This window comes from Adiantum capillus-veneris, chromosome 17 (genome assembly GCF_014529385.1).
Source record: "Adiantum capillus-veneris isolate H3 chromosome 17, ASM1452938v2, whole genome shotgun sequence".
Lineage (NCBI taxonomy): Eukaryota > Viridiplantae > Streptophyta > Polypodiopsida > Polypodiales > Pteridaceae > Adiantum > Adiantum capillus-veneris.
This window is the reverse complement of record NC_140947.1, coordinates 53,630,955-53,645,134: the sequence shown is the minus strand read 5'-3', so window position 1 is coordinate 53,645,134 and position 14,180 is coordinate 53,630,955. Positions and strand designations below refer to the sequence as shown.

General features: G+C 36.5%; 1 protein-coding gene across 2 annotated transcripts in view; it reads left to right on the top strand.

The window, feature by feature from the left end:
* Positions 1 to 13,487, top strand: part of LOC147437265 (protochlorophyllide-dependent translocon component 52, chloroplastic-like) — a 35,618-nt gene extending 22,131 nt beyond the window's left edge. The window contains exons 8-9 of one of the 2 annotated variants that reach the window (XR_015184836.1): positions 12,893 to 12,988; positions 13,125 to 13,487. Coding sequence is in view for 1 of the 2 variants with exons in the window: in XM_086486846.1 (XP_086342972.1) it covers positions 13,125 to 13,140 (16 nt within the window). In the remaining variant the exon portion in view is untranslated. The remainder of the gene's footprint in view (positions 1 to 12,892; positions 12,989 to 13,124) is intronic. The other variant, XM_086486846.1, reaches the window with a different exon arrangement.
* The last annotated feature ends 693 nt before the right edge of the window (positions 13,488 to 14,180 follow it).

The following is a 14,180-nucleotide window of genomic DNA, read 5'->3' as shown; positions in this document are numbered from 1 at the left end:
CTGGGATGTTATATTCCATGTGCATGTGATGCATCGGGGATAGCAATGGGAGTGATACTAGCTCAACCAGATGGGAGGACTGCTTATCCAATCTATTTTGTTAGTTGTAGATTCAGCCCAGCTGAACAAGGATATACTACCACAGAGACAGAAGCTATGGGAATAGTTTTCAGTGCCACCAAGTTTCGACTCTATTTGTTGGGCAAATTATTTCATTTTTATGTGGATCATCAAGCACTTTTATTTTTGACTAACAAAGTTATCACCCGAGGAAGGCTGATCAGATGGATGATGTTCGTGATGGAGTTTGAGTTCTGCATATTCCAGAAGCTCAGTAAATCTCATTGTGGTGTTGATTTCCTTTCCAAAAGTACTCAAGGGTACTCTGAAATATCCTTGAGAGATGAGCCAGTAGATGCAGAGCTGTTTCAAGTAACAACTAAGGAAAAACTAGATCCGAAATGGTATGAAGTATATTAGTTCCTTTCCAGAGGAGGATTCCCAGACAGTTGGACTCAAAATCAGAAGAAAGCTGTGATCATAAAGAGTCTGAAGTTCACCATAATAGGAGGATTTCTGTATAGACTGGGCATAGAGGGTGTTCTTCGAAGGTGTGTGCCAATGGAAGGGCGAACACAAGTTATCTCTAAAGTAGACGATGGGGATTCTGGAGGACACTTCTCCACTGATATTACTTACAAGAAGATTGATATTACTTACAAGAAGATTTTGCAAGCTGGTTTATGGTGGCAAACTCTGATAGCAGATGTCTCAAGCTTCTGTAAAACTTGTGATATATTTCAGAGAATGGGTAGACCAACAATAGCTGATATGACTCCACTTACTCTAGTACAGCCATTGGGAGTATTTATGAAATGGGATCTTGACTTCATGGGGCCATTCAAGAAGGTCACTCCAAGGAAGAACCAATATATTTTGATGGCTACCTGTTATATTACTAAATCGGTGGAGGCCAAGGCTCTTTTAAACAATACTGCCAAGTCCACTGTTATTTTCCTGTTTGAAAACATTATCTGCCGTTATGGATGCCCCATTGAGATTGTGTCTGATCAACGCACACTCTTCATTATGCTACAATGGAAATTTTGATGGAGATGCTCTCAATTAAGCACAAAAAATCAACTATATATTATCCTAGGTGCAATGGACAAGCATAGAGCAGTAATAAAACCATCAAGAATATTCTAACAATGAATGTTTAGAAGGAGCCACACTAGTGGGATATTAAGCTCCAAACTGCACTATGGGCCTACAGGACACCTTTTAAAGTCACCATTGAAATGACACTTTTCAGAATGGTGTATGGTATTTAAGTTGTAGTGCCTATCGAATTTGTGATTCCCAGTCTTAGTATGGCAGTTGAATATGGTTTAGATTTTAATCATAATCTCAAACAAAGATTGGAGGAATTAGTGCAGTTGGATGAGTTATGACAAAGAGCCATGCTGGAACAGGAGATTGTTCAACAACGAAGGAAGCATTGGCATGATAGAAGAATCAAAGTTAGGGAGTTCCAGAAGGGAGACTTGGTTTTGCTATATTAGTCTAAACTGGACCCTAAGAAACCAAATTTAAAGATAGCTTGGGCTCGTCCATATGAAGTAGATTGGGTATCTTCCAATGGCACAGTGAGGTTGAAAGATTTATCTAGATTACTGCTGCCAAGTGTGTATAATGGGGCCAAGATCAAGTTATACTATTCAAATGAGAAAGAGACCTTGAGAGAAGATGATAAGGCATTCTGGGTACTGAAAACAAGGAATTTTCAAAGCCAACCATTCTAAATCTGTTCCATGTAAGCCCAATACCAGAATCAGTACCATAACTAGTAAGGTTTCAATGTGATAAACCAATGCTAGTAGCAAAGCCAGTAAATTTACAGAGTCAGTACCAATTCCTATGGGAAGAAGGGCCAATGGGAATGCATATGATAATCATGAAAGGGATTATGGAACAAAATGGCCAATGCATGTGTGCCACGTTGTCAACGGCACACACAACTCTAGGAACGGCAATTAGTGGAACTTTTATGATGCGCACGCGTATAACAGTAAGGCATGTGGAAGTTCTTTCTCACAAGTCTCCTGCACAATGACTACCTACTGTTACACACTCACCATTGCCGAGCTCTGAGAATTCTTCACTACAATGAAAAACCTTCGTGTCAGACAACTCTGTTGGTCCATATCTATCAGTGCTCGACACACCTTGCTCTGGATTTGAGTATACAAGTAAGTCATCTTCCTCTACAGACTTACCGTCCTTGCAGTTCATGGGTAGAAAGAAAGTGTCGGAGAAGATGCAAGATACAATGGCTGGAAACACATCAGTCATCCACTCCATTCAGGCTTCTCTACCGCTTATCCCACACAACAAAATAGCAAGATATGTGTTTACTGAGCAGGCAGAGTCGATGCTACTACAATTATGGGATTTGCATGTGGTCGTACAGGCTACGAAGCTGGATTTTGATGCAGCCATCATCAAATAGGGTCTTGATTCGTTCGATGCTGAGGCAGGCAATGCCATTGTCAATGGTATAAAAATAATAGCAACCCGAGAAGACATTGCCTACGCCTTCAGAATGCCCAATGAGAAAAAGCTGACCATAGCATCTGCAGGGCAGATAAGTCTGTCTTTGAACGAGGATGAAGCTGCCAAAAAGAAACAAAAAGGAAACTTGCAAGAGTAGCTAGAGGTACCAAGGAAACTTGGAAAAAAGTCAAGAAAACCAGCTCTATACAAAACTAAAATGAAGGTCCACTTAGCTATTGGATGCGTTAAAAGAAGCCTCTATAATGTCATAGAAATTTAACAATCATACAAAAATACACACATCAAGAACATATGTCACAATATCATATACCAAACTACTCTTCCACTTTAACCATGAGACTCTAAATTGTTGACGTGATAGATCACACATAAGCTTTGTTTAGGATTCTATGCTGGCCTCAATACCTACTACTACGCCAATAAAATATTGAAGAGTGTATTCCGCTTGAAACTTCTTACTAACAAAGTACTTTATTTATATTGGCTTATTCCTCTTTTTCCCTTCCAATAGTTGGAACCTTGCAAGATTCCAGTTGGTTTGCAAGCTTGGGTCAAAAGCCGAGCAAGATCGATCTCATCTCACCATTACCTTGCAACACAATGCTCTAAGCTAAGCTAGTCCTCCATGACACTGGTGTTGCCCATGAAGTGAGACATACACAACAAAGAAAAGCAACCTCCTATGTCCCCCTCCCTATTGCAACACATTTTGACATGTGGCTCCGTATTCCGTCCTTCCACTTGCCTATCTTGCGTTTGTTGATTGCCTAGTACGATAGCTGGCATTTCTTTTGCTTTTTTGCTTTCACTCAAAAATGGGATGTGCAAAAATTCTCCCCAAAAATAACCATCCAAAATCGTTATTACATACTTTGATGATTGTAAAACTATGTGCATCGCTCCTACTTTGCTTTTTTGTTTGGCATGTAAACAAAACATCAAATAATACATATGTTGTGGGTGAGTAACATCAATTAATGGACACTATTGCATCACCTCATCATGTTGTCATCATGCACCAAGATGATGTTAGATGCCATATTTTTTGTGATTCTTTGCCTATATGGACTCTTGTGGTGGAAGCTACTTGTAAGGGCTTGAAAAACCTTCACAAAATGATGCGTGATCAATGCATGTTCAAGGATTTTGTGTGATCGCTTCAAAGAGATACATATCACGTTAAACCTACAACCAAAGTGGAGGTAGAATCGCCAAAATCTCTTCAAGTAATATGACCACCACATCATGCAAAGCTAAGTAAAGCTTTAGGTACTAGGTCATTGAAGTACTTTGTTTTATGTCCATGCACTCTGCCCATGGACATATCCTTCACAACCTACAAACACTACCCATTTATTGTTATGTTTGTCGCTACATGCTTTCCAAAGAACATATGAAAACATATGGTGTGAAAGTTTGAGCATTGTCAAGAGAATTATCAATCGCAACAAGCAAGGGGCTTCGCTATGTTTGAGGACCAAAACAAATGACTTCCTTAGGTCAAAGCGTACGGATTGCTTGCTCACTATAGCTAGCGGAGGCTTGCAAATGCACTAGTTGTGCCATGGGCCGGGTCAAGATTGCACAGTGAGCAATAAAGTGAAAATTGATTTCAATTTATTTATGCAAAAAAGAAACCAAAAGTTATTTTGCGTATGATACAATATAATGTATGGACAAGTGAGAAACACTAACGAAATATAGGTCCAAAGGTTGGATGACAAGGTATATGAAAAAACATTCCATAGATACTTTATAATAGGGAAAATTACCAAATACCCCTAAAATTTGTGGAAATTCTCAAAATGCCTCTCATATTTCAAAGATTTCCAATATACCCTTGCATCGTTTTGGGATGGATTTTCCCTAGTTTTCAGATAGTCTAATCTTTATGACAATGGAGATCCATATTTTAACATCTTAGACAAAATTATTTACCAATGAGTTTACAAATAGAGGCATCTGTGTTAAAAAATGATGAATCGTTTCATTGAAGAGACCTCAATCTCAATACAATTCAAAATCCTAGTTCTATCATCTTCTATTGAGGATAACTAATCTTTTTATGAAGAGTTGCAAAACGCTTAACTTTGTTTTTAGAGATGTTTGCAAGGATAATTAGCACTATTTTGGGAATTTTGAAAAAATTGAAGGGCATTTGGGAATTTTTGGTGAAATATGAGGGATATATTGGGAACTTTTGAAATTTGAGGGGTACTTGAGGATTTCCTCAAATTACAGGGTTATCTTGGTAATTTTCCTTTATTATATCATGTTTTTTTTTAAACTCTATTCCATGGTTTTAAATGGATGTGTGAAAGGAATGCCATTCATTGATGCAAGGAGAGATGGAAAAGATGTCACTTTCATTCACAAAAGAGAAAAGAAATTTCATAGGAAATCATTGAAAGGTGAGAGCATTTATTAAGAGGATGATTATAGTATAGAAAATAGGAATGAATGCATGCGATGCATAGACGAGGTAGGGAAAACAAGAAAATGGGTTGTATATGGATAAGGAAGAATAATTTTCTTAGAGGAAATAAATTGATGAGGGTGCACACTCTAGGGAACCCATCACAATTCAACTAGCTTGGATTAAATGTAGGCATATTGAGGAGAACATTTGGAATGTATTGTTTTTGAACTCCATCATTATCAATGTGGGACATTGACTATCTTTGACAAGTAATAGAAGGGAGTCAAGATTTAAGAAACAAAATATACACCATACATGGCACTAGATGGTTAAGAAGGCTAGATTTTCCACGAAGAGCCACTAAATCCTATCATCAAAGCATTCATAGAGATGAGCATGAATGCTAATGTGGTTTAGGATTAGAACAGAGTGACATAGAACATTGTGGGTCTAAGTTGCATTTATACGCTGATATATCAAAAAATGTACGTATAATATGTTTTTATATGTTGTATATCCGTATTATATGCATATATCTGTATAAACAAATTTTTGATTGAAATATAATGGTATAAATATAAAAAAGTAGACACAAGCAACAGTTATTTTGAACTGTCACCTACACACTTCACCTACCTCTCCTACATCCTACCTACTAGCTCTCATCTTCCTCACAGTTCCTCCTCATACACCTTACTTTTCTTCAATTAGCAAGTAATTTCTGGTCGCTCTCAAGCTTCAAGTATGTATTTTATCTAACAATTTTACTTGACCCTTTTGTTGTAGAGCATTGGTCACACCTTAGGGTCAATGTACATGTCCGATTCCCATCCCTAACAGTGTTGATCTTCACGTCACACTGCAAGGGGGACGAGGACCTAGATACCCGCCCTTGGCTGTGTCGACCTTCGGGTCACACTGCAAGGAAGTTAGAACTTAGACGCTTCATCTTTGTATGATGTTGACCTTCGCGTTGCCATTTAGTGTATGTAATGCTCCAACAACATTCAACGTGTATGATGTAGATCTTCAGTGAGCTCTTGCACAAGTTTTTGGAAATCTTAGTGGATGACTTCACAATCTTCTCGTTTAAAGACATGCATCTCCTATTTTTGGAGATAGTATTCAAAAGATGGAGAGAGAAGAAGATCTGTTTGAATCTCTTTAAGTTGATGTTTATGGTTTGGAAGGGACGGCTATTGGGACCGTGTCCAAAACTGCATAGAGATGATTGAGACAAGATCAATGATGTCATTTTTGCTCAATCTTCTGGTGCTATTTTCAATTGATTATACCATTGTATCCATCCATAAAGCTGTACATTTCATGTCCAAATATCTCATCCAATATCATGTCAGCTACCTCTCCATTTAGCAATGAAATTTGTTTTCGATCAATATTTTAATGATATTTTCAATTGATTATATCCACTGTATCCATTCATAAAACTGTACATTTCATGTGGATCTATCTCACGCAAAATCATGTCTTTGAATGGTAATGGAAATGGGTCTTTAATTGTTTGAGCATTTAGTTTCCTGTAGTCCACATATAACCTAAGTTTTCCAATTCTTTTTGGAACCACCACAATGGGAAACAACTAGTCACTTCTTGTTTACCGTTTCAGTGAGATGAACTTACCTTTACTAGGTTGTCAATTTCTTCCTTAACCTTCTTTGTATAATTTGGATTCATATTGTGCCGTTGGAGTCATACTATTCGTGCATTTGGATTCAGTGGTATCTAATGCTGGTACACTTCTTAATCAATGCCTTCCTGATCCGTATGTTCCCGAGCAAAAACATTGTGATACTTCTAAAATAGTTGCCTTTTTTTTTTTTGATCTTTGGTTTTACATGTTTATTTATGTATATTACCTTAGGATCTAATTTTGAACCTAATTTCCACACCTCTATTTCTTGATTATCTGGTAATAACCAGTTTGGCATTCCATCCCCTTTTTGTCTGGCTAGTGATTTTGCATCCTTTTCTGTGTCTATGTTTGTTGTATATTCATTGTAAGGATTATTTGTACTAGTTGAATCCCCCTCTATATCAATTGGTATCCTATTGCGTTCAAGTGGATGGGCATTATGCTGCATGTTTCTCGTGTCCCCTCCATTGTTCCCAGTTGTCTATCCTTCTCTTGAAGGCCTTTCGTTTAGATTAATCAGTCTTTCCATTGGGTTTGGCTCAATAAAGTTATCCGAGTACTATTGTCTCTGTTGTTCTACCTCTTTTCAATCCAAAAGAGTTGCATTCAAGTCTATCTTAGCTATTGGAAATATGTTCATTGATACTAACATCCTTCCTATCTTTTTGGTCCCATACTTCCTATATAACTCCTTTTGGGTTCATTGCTCTTCTCAACATTTTGGTGTTGTTAGTTTTAATTTGGATTCTTCTATTGGGCCCTTATATTGTTAGTCTTTGGCTTGTATAATCATTTATCAATTCTTCACTTCTTAGCCATGTCCTTTGTAAGAGCATGCAATATGCACCTTGGACATTTAGAACGAGAAAATTGGTTTTAAAATTTTTTGATCCTACTCTAATTTGAAGGTTCTCAGTTATACCATTGGCTTGGAAATCCTTTGGTCTACCATTTTGATTTTGAATCAGTCTTTGTTTGACATCCTCCCCCATGATATTGACTCCCTTATTGCTATCCAGAATTACCTACGACAATGGTTCCCAACGTTTCCTACTTTTGGACTAGTACTTTTTTGAATGACTGATACTTCTTCATCTTTAATTTTAGATGAAATTGGCTACTTTAGGTAACGTTTTTCCAATATGATGGAGTTTAAAAGTTAGCTTCTAGATTCTCCCACAAACTTTTACATATATTCGATCGTGTTCATTCCTAGAACTGCTATCTGAATTGTATGACCTCCCCTATGGAAAAGTGTCTTTGCAAAGCCATGCCTTTGCTGGCCTCTTGCATCTATTAGCTGATTGATCCTTTTATGGAGATTTAGATTGTTATTGTTGAATTTTGTTTTCCTGTAGCTCCTGTTTATCAACTTTGCCAAGTCCACCTTGACTTGCCATACCTCTTTCTCAAGGTGCTCCTTCGAGCCTTTTACTGGTTTCTCAATTTCTATTCTAGCACTATTGAATCCAGAATCCACAGCTAGGATTTGCTTCTCCAAAGCTTGTGAAGCTTTAACAAAAGCCTTTGAATGGATTGGCATCTGAGCATTTTGGCCTTTCTAGCATCCTCTGCCATCTTTCCCTATGTCACTTTCACTTTTAGATTATCTAGACATTGCACCACAAAGTGTTTGTATTTTCCACAAGTATAGAATTTGAAGTTATGTTTGGTAAAGTCAGCTCTACCCCTACCTCTACTAGAAAATTTTTGATAGCATCCTCTTCCAACCATATTGTTGGTACTAGCTCTGTCCATGTTCTCTGGTATCCTCCCTTGCTTAGTTGGTTCTAGAGTTTCTAGAGCTGTCATGGAAACATCTTTTCCTTCCTTAAAATAATGCATTATGATTTTGTGATTGTTCATAGGTGCCCAAAGGCTTTGCAATCAGTGCATTGAAAACATTCATCACACATGTGCTCCTTTGGCTTGCATTTCTTGCACCAGATCTCCACTTTTCTAATGAAGATATGGTATTGGGTATCTTAGATATCTGCTTGGATAGAACCTCAATCTTTTTAGTTCATGCTCCCTTCTTCCTACTCTTGGACGTGTCCTCTAAATCACTATCTAATGAGTTGTAAATGGTACTAGATCCTTCAATAGATGATTCACTAGAACTAAAACTCTCCTTTCCTTTACACCCATTCTCTTTCTTATCTTGTTGCTCTAACTTTAGATCTTTTTGCACTAGATTGTTAAACTTTTAAGTTGGTGCTAGTACTTCTTGTTCTCTTAATTTCTTGCTTTTGAACACACTCAAAAACCATGCACGCATACTATTTTTTTATGGTGGCCCATTTAGTTGCCTAGTCTCTTCCTTGATTTTTTCTACATAAGTCTTAATAAATAGCCTACCCTATTTTATTATATGTCCTCATCCCCACGGTTTTTATTATACTCCAACAAGAAAGCATTCTTGAGCTTATTGTAAGTTCAAAGCTTACAATGTAGGTAATGGTAATACCATTTTCTTGGTGCATCCATCAAAATTTGTGGAAAGTACTCTACTCATTCATCTTCATTGATGTCCTTCAGATCATAATATACTATCCAAATCTTGTATATGGACTTCTAGATCATCCTTTCTGTTGCCTTTGCAAGTGAGAAACATGAATTTTAGATCATTGGACCATTCATTGTATTTGGATTTGTGATGATCTGATTTCTTTTCTCAAAATCTGGATTTATCCGTGTGATTTGGTTGTCCGTGTTTACTATACTGGCCCATGTCTGCCTCTTATCTATCATTGTAGTTATCATTAGTCTCTGTTACTAGCTCATTTCCTTCACTATATTTTGTATGTGATCCTACTTGTTTACTATGCCTGTTGGTAGCATTGACATTTGCATTAACCTTCGCTTTGCCTCTCCCATCTAAATGCCGAGATCCATGTGAATGAGAGCATCTCTCAAATCTCTTTGAATGTCATCTTCTTGAATGTGCTGAATGTTGAGATGCTCGATGCTCCTCACCTCCTCTTTTACTTGGATTGACATATGTTTCCTCGTTTTGAGAACATGGTTCTCCATCAGATCCTTGCTTTGATTCCTCAGCTAATGTGTTGATGTTGTTCTGTTCTCAACAAACACTACAGTAGCTCTCCTTCCTTGCATTGGACGATGTGGTGGATTCATGACTATTTCAGAAGTATGACTTTGAAAGTACAAATGATATTGCACTTAGTGCTTAGTTACAAGCTGATACAAGAGTGTTGACAATCCGTAATAGATATAGACAAGCTTTGAGAAGGAACAACCCAAATTGAAAGTAATGGGTTCTAAGTGACTATACATTTACAGAGACTCAAGTAACTCGTAGAAGCAATTTCTATGTAATATCATTTAAAACCTACAAAGGTTTCACATGTGCCTCATTAGGGCTTACATTTCTACTCCCACCATTAAACAAACGAAAAATATATCGTAAATATTTTGTGAGCTCATATCTCTCTCCTTAGTACTTCCTATCAAATGCTAAAGTGAATCTTCCACAAAAACAACATATTGACTAATTTAGATACACTTTGTTTGCGGATAATACAAGCTATAAACTTTTCTTTCCAAATTGTAACTAACAAAAGTACATTTCACATCCTTATTATCCCCTTTTTTGCAAAAAAAAAAAATCAAGAACTAAAGTATAAACCAATCTATCAAACAGACATAAGTGACCAATAAATGCTTTTTTTCCTTGACAAATATCATAAGGTGTAATAGATTGTAACTTCTAGTGGGACACTTTTTTAGTAGATACACAACACACATGACAACTTTGAGCCAAAATGCATGTGGCAAAGCTTAGCTTTTGACCATGCATCTTGCCATCTTCATGAGTGAATTGTTTTTCCTCTCAACAATTCCATTTTTTAAAGGGGTATACAACATTGTACATTGAAGATTTATCCCACTACTTGCTATAAATGCATTGAATATACTCCCCTTTTCATCAAACTGGAGGGTGCCCATAGTACATTTGGATTGATTTTCAACCATAAGCAAAAACCTTTGAAAGCACATAAACACTTTGGACTTTGCCTTAAGAGGATACACCCATGCATGTGTAGAGAAATCTTTGATACAATTTATGAAGTAAATTATTTTTCAAAAGATAGATTATGCATTGAACCACAAATGCCACTGTGGACAAGATGTGATTTGCAAATAGTTTGGACGTAACCATCCTTAAATAACTTAGAATATTGTATTTTTTCTAAAATATAGCCTTTACATACATGCTCCAATGGTGCTTAAGAGGGGGCACAAAGCAACCATATTAGATTTCTATAAATGCAACAAACTAGCAAAATTCATTGACTATAATGTGCATGCCAAAGTTTTGCATCTGAAACAACCTTTGAATAAAAAAATGTGCATACTAAACCTTGAATACATTTCTTGTAAGTATTGAGATTATACAGCCCACTAAATGCCACAATTATATCACCAAAACTAAAATCATACACATTACAATCATCCACAAAGTTGACTATACACAACGAAGTTTTGCTAGTGTGGATACAAACAAAAGGTTCTTCTTGATTCTAGATACATACAAAGAATTCAAAAATGTGAAATGATTGCCACTTGCAATAGTAAGCACATTTTTTAAAACTCCTTTAACTTGATGAGAGGCATTATTGGTGCATGTGACAATATTTGTACTAGGGATCGTCTCAAGAGAAGTGAAAAAATCACAGTGAGATGTAATGTGCTTGGTTACACCACAACTATACATGATCCATAGATTTTGCAATTGATGCATCACGAATAGATTGGTCATATTGACATTGTGTATTAAAAGGCCATTTTTCATCATGCACAATATTTTCTATGTTTCATTTGAAGAAGCATCTTCAATGGTTTCATTTGTCTCTTTCATACGAGCCATTTTAGCATGAATCTTAGCACATTTTTGAATGAGATAATGATTTTCCTTGAATGAAATTCCAACAACTTCTTGACTTTATCACTAGATATCTCAAACTTATTTTTGTTTGAAGGCACAATTATTGTAGGAGAAGGCTTGCTACCCACAAAAGCATTGGAGTTGGAAACAGTGGTATAATTCTTTTGTTGTGTAGCCAACAAATGTGTGTTCAACAACAAGTTTCTTAGATCCCCTTTTTTTTTTCCTAGACTAGGTCTCTTACAAAAATATAGAACAAGACCATCAAACTTGGCATCATCAGGTTTAATCTTTGTCATAGCCTAAAGGTGGAGGCAAAAGTCCACTAAGACAAAGCATTGAGAGTTATTTTCACAAGAGTACTCATTAGGAAAAATATGAACCCTCTAGGGGCCCTTTGGAATTAAGGTTAATTAGAGGTCAGCCAATAGGAAGAGGGTGGTGGACACACTCTAGAAAAAATAGGGGGACAAGGTAGCCTTACACCTCTTAATGGCCTCTTACCTAGTGAGAAGGTAAGGGGGTGGCTCGGGGAAAAGGATGGGGAGAGGGGGGGGGGGGGGGGGGGGGGGGGGGGGGACCACTTTGACCTCTTTTCTCCCACTTTTTCTCGGATTTAAAAATACAATAAAAAATGTAAATTTTCAAAATTTCAAAAAAAAATTCAAATTTCAAGTTTTCCCTCCTTAAAAGGTCCCCTAACCTATTTCATGGTCAAGAAAGTATTTTTGACGTCCAAAAGTAAAAAACGTGCACTGAAAATTTCTAAACATTTATTTTTTTCCAAGAAATTCAAAACATCATTTCCACCCTCCAAAGTCTTTCCAAACCTATTCTATAGATAAAAAGTGATTTTCTCTCTCTACAAACCCTTTTCCAAGCTCTCCATGGCTGCAACAACCACATGCAACCCCTATAGTCCAGCATTATCTTTCTGCTAGCTTTCTCCCATCTCCATTGTAGCACCAAGCAAGCTTCTCTCCCATCTCTTCTCCTTGTCCACCACATAGTTTCACACCAAGCTAGCTCCTCTCCCTTCTCTTACTTCCATTACATCATTAAAAACAAGATTCTTTTCCTTCTACTTTCATTCACTCGCACTGCATGGAAACCTCTACTCTCGAAGGTGGAAAAAGCATGAGCTCTCAAGACTTGCATATCACAACAATAGGAGGTGTGAATAGTGCGTGGGCATTGCAAGGGATCATCTTCAACATAAAGATAGAATGATGAGAAAACTACCCTAGTAACTTACATTTAGAGCTTAACATCATCTCCATCTTTAAGTTTATCATGCTGGAGAGAATTAACCTTTATGGCTTTCAATGTTTAGGCTTCACATCTCATAACACTGGGCAGTGCTATTTTGTTGATGGCTTTGGTGCACCATCTATAGTTGTGTAGCATGTGATTGAGTCTCACAATGCAAGTAAGTTGTGTTATCTATGGAGAGTCAACGATTTTTCTTATAATTTATTCTTTGTATAGTTATCATTAGATTATTAGAATGATATCATTTTGTACTTTATAACTTTGTGCTCACATAATCTGTTGTTTACTTACAGAGTCAACTTGTTTTGAGAGGACATGAGCAAGCAACCATGTGCAGAGATGGAAATCATCCTATTTTTGTTCCGTGAGGAACCTTTCACTACCATGTTAAAATATTTTCATAAGAATAGTAGTATTTTTGTAGAATCTTGAACCAATAGGTACTCTCTATGAACTCTTAGAAAAGCCATCCATATAGTACTACTATCTTCCCTAATGTCACAGACACACAAATACTAGTGTATATGAATCTCTAGATGAGGAAGACAAATACTTGTAAGAGAATCCTAAAAACAACAACATTGTCTCCGTTTGTAATTATTTTTATGAGACTGGATTCCTCTATAAATGCAATATAGATATCTCTTTTTGTTAAATGGTGTCGCATTGAGTGCGATTATTTAATTTAGATTACTGGAGTTTCATACAGATTTGAGAAATATTGTTGATCTTTATGGATATTTTGATTTTCCTGTAAGATGTTTCAAGTCTCAAGTCTTAATCATTCCACCATGAAGAAATTAATGCAATATTTTGATTTCAGTTTAATCATTAATGGTTATTCTTATTAAAGTGGATCATAACCTTTGTCAAGATGTCCTCATTTGGAGATGTTGAATATATACCACTAGCAACATTTCACAATTGAGAAAGCTAAATTCTTGCTTTCCAACATGTTATTGTTTCCATACTATGCCTATGCCAAGCTTGACTTAGAGAAATGATAACTTGAGATGGAGGTGTCGATGTATGGGGGTGATTTATTATTGATTCGTGTTTCATCAGACATATATTGTAAAGCCTTTGAGTTTCCACCTTTTTGAGTAGTGTTGACAAGTTTTTGGTATCAATCTTCTTAAGTATCCCTATTCATTCGCTATTGGTAACTATTTCTTTGGTATTGCTAAAGATGATACCAATAGCTATCACCTTGTGAACTTAATTATTAAATTACGAATTTGATTTTTACTATGTAGCTCATTTGGATAGAGAAAGTGTAAACATAAATTGTAGGTATATGCATTGTTAACATAGAAGATATGTATCACTCGAGCCTATGTAAACTGCTA